At 35.3% G+C, this 9,496-nt stretch overlaps 1 protein-coding gene across 2 annotated transcripts in view; it reads left to right on the top strand.

The window, feature by feature from the left end:
• The window catches only part of LOC124184052 (RING finger protein 17), a 103,282-nt gene extending 94,311 nt beyond the window's left edge, over positions 1–8,971 (top strand). Inside the window, exons 6-28 of one of the 2 annotated variants that reach the window (XM_046573411.1) lie at positions 640–873; positions 1,017–1,144; positions 1,252–1,406; positions 1,631–1,747; positions 1,853–2,002; positions 2,220–2,499; positions 2,704–2,863; positions 2,970–3,083; positions 3,191–3,293; positions 3,395–3,567; positions 3,672–3,901; positions 4,534–5,128; positions 5,219–5,361; positions 5,571–5,917; positions 6,059–6,234; positions 6,340–6,459; positions 6,595–6,705; positions 6,790–7,086; positions 7,165–7,377; positions 7,739–7,832; positions 7,965–8,100; positions 8,254–8,416; positions 8,536–8,971. In XM_046573411.1, the coding sequence (XP_046429367.1) occupies positions 640–873; positions 1,017–1,144; positions 1,252–1,406; positions 1,631–1,747; positions 1,853–2,002; positions 2,220–2,499; positions 2,704–2,863; positions 2,970–3,083; positions 3,191–3,293; positions 3,395–3,567; positions 3,672–3,901; positions 4,534–5,128; positions 5,219–5,361; positions 5,571–5,917; positions 6,059–6,234; positions 6,340–6,459; positions 6,595–6,705; positions 6,790–7,086; positions 7,165–7,377; positions 7,739–7,832; positions 7,965–8,100; positions 8,254–8,416; positions 8,536–8,646 (4,350 nt within the window). In that variant the 3' untranslated portion in view covers positions 8,647–8,971. Of the gene's footprint in view, positions 1–639; positions 874–1,016; positions 1,145–1,251; positions 1,407–1,630; positions 1,748–1,852; positions 2,003–2,219; positions 2,500–2,703; positions 2,864–2,969; positions 3,084–3,190; positions 3,294–3,394; positions 3,568–3,671; positions 3,902–4,533; positions 5,129–5,218; positions 5,362–5,570; positions 5,918–6,058; positions 6,235–6,339; positions 6,460–6,594; positions 6,706–6,789; positions 7,087–7,164; positions 7,378–7,738; positions 7,833–7,964; positions 8,101–8,253; positions 8,417–8,535 lie in introns of those variants that run through there. The other variant, XR_006871116.1, reaches the window with a different exon arrangement.
• Positions 8,972–9,496: the final 525 nt, after the last annotated feature.

The raw sequence follows: 9,496 nt of genomic DNA, 5'->3' as shown, positions 1-9,496 counted from the left end.
GTATTTTTAAATTCCCATGTAGGGATTTTTCTTTCAAATATCCGTTGATTTTATCAACAGAAAAAAATGCTTCAACAATTTTTTTTTTTTATCAAGGATTTTTTCCTTTCCTTTTTTGCTGCACTTGGTGAACAAAAATGCTTTTCTCGTTGCATCTACGACGTGCGAGGTAAACGGTTCTGTGAGGAGGCTGTGGCGTCTTAAATGATTTACGTCTGTTCATAGTACCGTTAAGAACGAGATAGTTTTTCAACTACATTTAATTGCTGGCGCGACTTGACCCAGTTGAAAAGAAGGTACCAACTCACCTGCTGCTCTCTGCGACTTTCTTTTACGTTTCCTCAGATGCGTGCCTGTGTTTGTATAAACCTATCTTCATCTTTTCTTCCGCCCTTTTTCGCAAGTTTCAGGATTCTCATTATTCCCAGGAGATTGGTCGGCGTAACTTTACTTCTTAAATTGTACAAAAATAAAATAACTGATGAAATATGTAATTATACGTGAATCGCGGTTCTCGATTTCCGCAGCAGGGCTTTGCGATCACTTTTTGACACAGCTGTATCCAAAAATTTTTATCCCCATGTTTCAGTGAAGAAGACGGTAAAATTATTTACACGGTATATTCTTTTTCTGTTTCAGAAATTGTCGAAACCTCTACCCGTCCTCGACACATCATACGGCAGTGATACGGATAGAGAAAAAGTCGAAGCCGCACTTATCCAACATTTTACTTACCTACACGGTGTTTTGCAAAATATTGAACACCGTTTGATCAACCAGCTACAGGAGCAGCAGAATTTTGTTGGAAGTAATGTTGCTGCGATAAAGGAACGACTAAAAGAACAGAAAAATGAAATTGAAAATGGATTAAATGTACGCTTTTACGTTTAGGTTTTACTTGAAATTGCCTTATTTTACTTGTTGTTGAAGAAATTTTTATTTTACCTTTCTCTTTTTACTCTAGTCAAGCTATCATTGTCATTACAAGCTTGTTAATTACTTTTTTTTTCTCACAGGCAGGAACAGTAGCATTACAAGAAAGTGAGTCTGCCGTAAATATGACAGCAATTATCGATAAACTGGAGCAGATTTTAGACTTGCCTTGTCATCTTTTTCGTAACTCTGTCCCCGGCGAGAAATTTTCGTAAGATGAAAATTTGACCTCAATATCATACGTTCTTGATGAGGTTTCTTTGTTATTGTTTGTCTTGTTTGTATGCTGTAAATTTGACTTGCGCTCTCATTTTCTAGACTGCATATCGACGAAACCATAACTGAATCTCTCAAGGAACACTGCTGTGTTGAAATCCCACCTATTCCGAATTATTGCTTATTAAAGACTGAAGAATTGCCAGAAGACTACGAAATAGAACCGATTAATCGCGAGGAAATCACATTACCAAAAAGTAAACTGTTCAAAAATTATTTGCAGTACATTTTAGAAATATTCGTATTCGAACATGATGGTGAAATTTACATCATTCTGTCTTTTTTCTCATATATTAAGAACCGTACTAAATCTGGCAATGTAGTTGGCAATGTCACAGCTATCTATGTCAACAATTCTGAATTATAGTCATCCATATTTTTGTATGTATTGATCCTACTGTTTTTCGTTTCTTTTTTGCAGAGCCTGGGATACCTACTTTGAAATCGTCTCCGATAAGTTTGAATAGAAGTTTAACAGCCATCAGTACTTCTTCACTATTAGCATCTGATCCAAACATGAACAACGGTCTTATGGAAGGTATCGTGTCGATATGCATTATATTTTAAAATCAATTATTGTATCAATCGGTATTTCTAATACGTATATGATTATTAGATAAGAAAAAATAATAATATATTTCAGGTGTTAGTGAGAATGTTACAATTCCGTACATCAAGGATCCATCGTATTTTTATACTCAACCATTGTCCCGTAGCTCAGAATTGGTTCAACTGCACAAAGCACTCGCGAAACAAGCAGCTACTTCAGCCCTACCTGCAGAATTAGAATTGAGTAAGAATTTGCCAAGCTTAACTTTGAAAAGAATTGAACACGATATTATAATGATAATATGATAATAACAATAAACACTTCAGTACCGCCATACCGTTTCAGGTATGTCCCTATAAGCTGATAGCTTGTGCGGGTCGAGTGAGGGATGATGTTAGTGACGTTATTATGCGCCTAAGACGCATAAGGCGTTACATCATTAATTCTGTTTCTGTTACAGATAAATTATATCTGGTTCAGTACGGAAATGATATGAAATGGTATCGGGGTCGTATCGTAAAGCTGTATTTGGATAAAAATGGTTCTCAGGTCGGTGACGTTTTTTACATAGACTATGGGAATACGGAAATTTTAGTTCCCCTTTCTAGAATGAGAAATATGACGGTACAAAGTTCCCTCGTACCTGTTATGGCCAGACTGTGCGCTCTGTACGACATTGTCCCAAAAGATGGTCAGTGGTCAATAGATGCTAACAAAGCTATGTACGAAATGGTCGGCGGGTAAGTTTTCAATGCTTCTGTTTTCTGTCGTCAACTGCATCCCTTCACTTAATCAATTATTGTGCCCTAATAAGTTCCAACTGTGAACAACTTTGTGTATACTGAAAGTATACGTGAATATTTGCTGCGATTAGAAAATATCTTTAGAATTGTGTATGTCCTTTAAGATTTCACTATTTTTAAAACTTCTCAATTTCATTTCAGTAAATCGCATACAGTCATGCACGTGTATAAAGTGTGCAACGGTATTTGTCATGTCGACATTACAAAAATATCGGCAGGTGATGGGGATCGTCCTGTTTCGATTCGGGATGCTCTTATCTTTCTGGAATACGGCTGTTTCATAACAAATGAAAGATTGAAGGTAAAGTTTGCAGTATTTATTTAACAATACTGGTAAGATGGGGAAAAAAACAAAATCATAAAATAATGTTATTCATAAAATTAATACATGTGTTTTCAATTTACAGAGAACTAATCCCGAATCATTGAGGAAATTCTTTGAAGAAGAAATAGCGATTGAAAATTCTTACGACGTTTATGCGACTTATATAGAGTCGCCAGATTGTTTATACGTACAAAAGGTTTGTATTTGATTGATGTTTGTCTAAGTGAATTCAGGTTTCAATGAGTTTTTATAAATGCTTATTTTATTTATGAGACCTTTTCAACTTTAAGTTATATCTTACAGATCGGCGATGGTCAGATGCATTTGACAAAACTGACAAACGACATGACGATCGAATATGGAAAGATCGGAATAAATAAAGGGATAATTTATACACCGCAAATAGGTATTAATAAACTTTATGGTTTGAATTGATTGATAATCTCTGTAACATTTCGAGTCCATGGTGTTTCGATATAAGTGTCAAATTATGCTAACATTTCTTAGGTATGCCTTGTGCTGTGTTGTCCAATGATGGTATGTGGTATCGAGGAAGAGTCACTAACTTACTTGGAAATCGGAAAGTGGAAGTGTTCTCTGTTGATATTGGATGTAAACGTGAATATGAGTATGACCAAATCAGAAGGCTCCATAATCAATTTATGTCTCTCACTGCTTTGGTGAGTGAACCTATATCGATGAAAATTGTTACGAAATTTCTGCCAATTAAAGTATTTTCTTTCTGGTATCTACTCTGTGGGAATTAAGAAATTTTACGTCTTAGGCATTCAAAATATCACTGAAGGATGTCGTACCTGTGAATGACAGCGAAACAATCTTGGAGTCACAGAAATTTATGATGGAAACCTTGGAATCTCGAATGTTAAAAATATTTGTATTCTCAAAGGAAAGTGATTGCTTTAAAGTTGCTCTTTACATCCCAATGGAAAATAACGATGTCAACTTCAACGCTATGTTAGTTGAAAAAGGATATGCCATTAGCACTGGGACTAGGTACGTTTTTTATACTCCTATTATCAGAAAGTAAAAGTGCTGGTCTTCCAAGGATAACACAATATCTAACTCATCTTAGAAGAGGCTATTCTAGGACATAAATTTAATTGATTCCTTGCTGGGCTAAATTTGTCGCACGCTATGAATATTTTCATGAACAATGACAAAAGAGATGAATAAGAACAAGCTTACTACCATAAGTTTATAGATAGATCATTTTTATTTTAGTCTCCTATTCCCTGCAGGCAGGCAGTATCGTGAAAATTTTTTTGAATTTACTTTAAGCATATAGAAACAATATTCAAAACTATTGGACTCGGTTATTCCGATGTTGCTATTCCTAGACACCTGATCCTGATTGAAAGTGACTAGCTTAGCCGCTCAGTTTCGGATTTCATATGGTGTACATATTGCAATTTGCACTACATCCTACTCCTCAACTCCCTACTATCTGGGTGTGACATCACAGTACACTGTCCGTACGAACAGAGTGGGGATAGCATTGCCAGGAATGTTTCCGGCACCATATCATTTCGAAGCAGATTATCGCTGGAAGGCCACTGTATTACAAAAACATGTGTTTTTGGCGTTATTTAAATATATTACTAATTCTTTTGTTTATTTGCAAATAGCTCAAAGTTTATGAATATGCCAAAAACTGTGACAAAAAAGCGAAAGAAAAAAAGCAATAAGGCTAAAAAATACAGTCAAGTTTCTGAGAACGTTGACGATGAATATTTGGCAAATGATCTGGCAGAACCAGATCCATTTAGGATGTGTGTAAACGTATTACATGTGGTATCTCCGGATTGCATTTATGTTGGTGACGTGAGCTGTACAAAAGTTATAAAAGACATGATGGAAAAATTGCAACAGTTTTATAATGCGTATAAATCTGGAGAAAGCGAAGAGTGGAAGCAAAACGACGTTTGTGTAGCTTATTCTGCTAAGGATAAATTTTACCACCGTGCGAAAATAATCGAAATTGCTTCGCCAACAAAAGTCGTGGTGTTCTTGTATGATATCGGCATTACAGAGACAGTGGGAATTCAAGATTTGCAAACCTTACACCCAGACTATGCAAATATACCATCACGGGCATTTAAAGTTAAATTAGCTGGAATTCTTCCCTGTGGCGGATCAGCAACATGGGTTTCTTCGTCTTGCCAAGTGCTAACTGATATTATAAACGAAAATCAACATTCGCTATTTTATATATCCAAAGTGGTATGTAAAAAACTTTACTGTCAAAGTGTAATCAAACATATCAGTTCATTCCAAAACTATGTAATGAAATTTATTTTGATCATTGTTCAGGCAGGCATAGAAGATGATGCTATATGCGTTGTGCTTTGGGTTCGAGAAACAAGACTGGAAGGGGCATTGGCTCCAACTATTGTTGAAATCAATTCAGTCAATCAAATGCTGATTAAGAAAGGCGTTGCTCTGCCAGTCAGAGGGTGAGTATTGCAGACGTACGAAAACGTGTCTAAAGAAAAAGTAATTCTAAGCTTAGATATTTTATACTTCAAATACAGACACTACAGACAAATTTCAAATATGAATCAATTAATTCAATTTATTTTTCAGCTTTTTTTTCTCAATCTATTAACATACTTGCTTCGTGCCCAAGATAATAAAGTTTTTTTTATTATTTTGAAATTCTTAGATACAAAGATGAGGAAGAGAAAGTATTGGCTGTTGACTTGAGACAGCAGTTGCAACAAAATGATGAAAAACAACATTTCACCGATGTTGAATGGGTGGCAAAAAACAGAATGCACGGTTCCCATTCAGATGTAATGAGTGATGCATCAGTAGCCCCTTTCTCAATCAATATGTCAGAGTCTGATACTGCAAGCAGAGAAGAAAATGACGAATCTGAAGATGAAGATCCGATACCTCCCCCCTTTTCAGCCTGGATACCAGCATCTCCGATCATAGATGATAAATTCTGTGCATTTTCCACTTATGTGGACCTTAACTGCACCATATATCTACACTCACCAAAACAAAGTACGTTGCTGTTACCATCAAAATAACGACTGCAGTTCTGCTGAGAAACACAACTGACCGATACATGTTTACTGCTGCAACTGGTGTAATCCAGTTGTTAAACCTATGCGCTCTAATTTTTAATTTCTAATTACTCATCAGATGGCTATACATTGGCACATATCGATGCTGCGCTGCAAGCCCACTTCAAAGATTCAAAACCGCAGGCATGTGACATGTTTTGGGCACCAAATGACCTTTGTATTGCTCAATATCATGTTGACAAGAAGTGGTACAGAGCTCAAGTTCTTGAACTCTTAGAGAATGATGAAGTCAAGGTATTCCATTCAGTTATTTATCATAGTTGAATGATGTTTTTGATATTTTTTTATCCAGAATTAAACACTCTACAAAACATTACTGCATTTTTCTACTTTTCACAGGTGGTCTTTGTAGATTATGGAAATGTAGATGAATGCAAACTTGGTACATTGAGAAAACGGGTGATTATGGAACACATTCCAATTCAAGCTACAAAATGTGTGGTACACGGTCTAATCCCAGTAAGTTTTATTTTACAATCATGACAGGTATCACTTCTTAGCTGTATCCAATATATAGATGGCTGCGAATTTCTTTGAAAAATATGGTATGCATCTTTAAAATCCATGCACTTTATTCAAACATTTTACTTTCAGGATACACCAGACGATAAGTGGAGTATATCCAATTTAGATACAATCCACGCACTGGTAGTTGACAAAAAGAACGACATTACGATTCTGGATAGAAAATCGGATCACCTTGTTGTGAGCTAGTGAACATCCATCCATAATATTAAATAATGAATTTTTTAAATGTACGTCTCCTTGATTCCATTATTTACATTGCAGATATCAATAAACCTTAGAGAATTCCAAGGAATAGATTTAATTTGTTATTTACGATACACTCTGAATTTCCGAATCCGTGAATTGGACGTAGATTCTCGTCACGACAGTTCGGATGATGCGGATGTGATTATTGAAGGAAGCATTGAAGGCTGTGATCCCAGAAGTACTTCAGAGCCGATGTTTCAACTGTCTACGAGTCTTCAATCCAAATCTCCAGAAATGAAATCTGCAAATTTCGATAAAATAATTTCTGGTTCGCTTGACATCTCTGGAATACAGAACCATATTACCACGAATGTTAGTTTATAAATGACTCTTCATTCAAATATAATATCAATGGAATATACGAATCATTCGTTGTGTTTATGTTTACAGGATTCTAAAGAATCAATTACTGTATCTTCTACTCCACAAAATGAAGTCGATGATGGCGGTCATGACGAAGAATCTGAAGATAATAACGTTTGCCCTCAAAATTATTATATGTTCGATATTCCAAATCATGTAGAAATTATAAATCTTGATCCCTGCCATATGATAACCGCCACTGAGTTCTGTGCACAGCTCCACCCTTCCTCCGAACTCGAGGTATCTAAGTATAGTAATTCCATATTTTCTATCGGTCAAAACAGCATCTTATTGAAATTTAATATCTCCCACTTTTTTTTCTTGGTACACTTACTCGTAATATGATGTTTCACGGAAAATAAATTGAAAACAGTTAATTCTGACAAAACTTGAAACTGTGAGATTCCTGCAAAGCTATCTTTGTGAATATCATATTCTTCCTCATTAAAAGTCGTTTCTAAAATCACATTTAACGGTCATTTACCTCATATGTCACATTTTTAGACATTGTTTCGCCCCACTCTGATGCAGTTCTTGAACATACTCTATGCAAATTATACCTTAATAACAATTTTCCAAATACTATATTAATCTTTCACAGTTTCTAAGTATGTGTCACCAAGAACTCAAACGTGTTGAAAATGATATGCAAGAAGAAGCATGTGATCAACCAGTGCTCAAAGAAGTAAGATTAGGTAATTACACTTGTAATGATTACCTCTTTTTTTTCTAATCTGGGACAGCACAATATTATTATTTTTTTTTTTATTATTATCTCCATCCCGATTCTGAACTGCAACAAGTGTCACTCTGTCATATTATTACAGGTGCTCCGTGCTGCGCCAAGTATGGAAGTAATGGTATATGGTACCGAGCTTCTATAACTGAAATTGAACCTGATACTGAACGTGTCAAAGTAATGTACATGGACTATGGAGACGAGGAACACCAGTACATTGGAAAGTTAGTTTATCATTATTTTTTAATCGGTAGTTGAATAATTTTATAATTTTTCATTAATATTGTAAATCAAAGATTGAATGACATTTTGTGAGAAACTCTTTTCTTTTCTGAATTACACACTTGAATAATCGTTACAATTTTTTATTACCCCAGAATACATTCATTGAAGAAAGACTGGCTGGACGTACCTGTCATGACTTATCGATGTAAATTATGGAATATTCATCAAGATCAGGATGCGGAAATATCTCTACCGGTGATGGTTCAGAAAGTTGAACATGTATTTTATAGCGGAGTTGTAAAAGCTAAAGTCAAGGTACGTAAGGTGATCCCGAATTTGATTGACTGCTGAATAAACTATGTTTATTTTTTTACTTGACGCTTCGTCAACTAATGATTAATTTTGCAATAACTATTTACTCATCGCTGTTCCAGAATCGTTGTTCTAATAAATTGGATGTGGAGCTGTACTCTGATGATGAATGCAATAGGCTGCTCTACGAAAACCTAATACAAGACGGTGTGTTTAAAATAGTGCAGGAGTAATTCAGAAGTTCTGATAGGCCAAACAAATTTGTGATCTTTTAGTTTTTTTCTAAGTAACAACAGAGTTTTATTTCCGGACATGATACATGAATGATTACACAATGACTGAGATATTGTGACAGATTTTTTAGTTTCATTGCCCACCAAAGTAGGACTGTACTAGGACATGTTCACTCAGATGAGTCAGATTTGCATAAGTGCGATTACAATTTATAATATATAATCGTATTACTTTCATTCTATGATATTCTATTAGTTTTATTCAAGACATTAGTTATTTCGTGTAAGATTATGTTGAATAAAGCGCACATGACAATTTTCACAATTCCTTCAGCCAACTGGAAGTTATTTTTTCCTTCTCCAGTTAAACTAGTTCTGCCATGATAATTATATCCAAAAAAAGTGCTCAAAAAGACGTAATACATGTAAGAAATTTTGTAGATTACTTTAAGAGATATCAAATGAATATACAACTGTTCTATGCTGTTCTCTGAACCTATGGTTGAGGAACCTCTATGGATTTTGGCAACAATTTTCGCGATTTTCAAAAGTGCTGGAATAAATTAATTGTTGCACTATTCCGACGTAATTTTGCGAGAGAAATCGATTGGGCGCAGTCCCAATACGCTGCGATCAACGCATCGAAAATTAGAGCCAAAAAACGAAAACCTGAATTTTCGACATTTTTCAGCAGGTGCTTTTTTCCTCGTATCTTCTCACCCGTTGATCCCACGCTCCTTTTGCTGAGTTTTCTGAGTTCCTTGGGGTCCGATTGGTCGGGAAAGAGTCATACGAATCAATTCTGAGACGAAAAATTTTTTGGTCAAAAAAAAAGGAAGGTTAACCCCTT

The sequence above is a fragment of the Neodiprion fabricii genome, chromosome 1, assembly GCF_021155785.1.
Source record: "Neodiprion fabricii isolate iyNeoFabr1 chromosome 1, iyNeoFabr1.1, whole genome shotgun sequence".
Lineage (NCBI taxonomy): Eukaryota > Metazoa > Arthropoda > Insecta > Hymenoptera > Diprionidae > Neodiprion > Neodiprion fabricii.
This window is presented reverse-complemented; position numbering and strand designations above follow the sequence as displayed.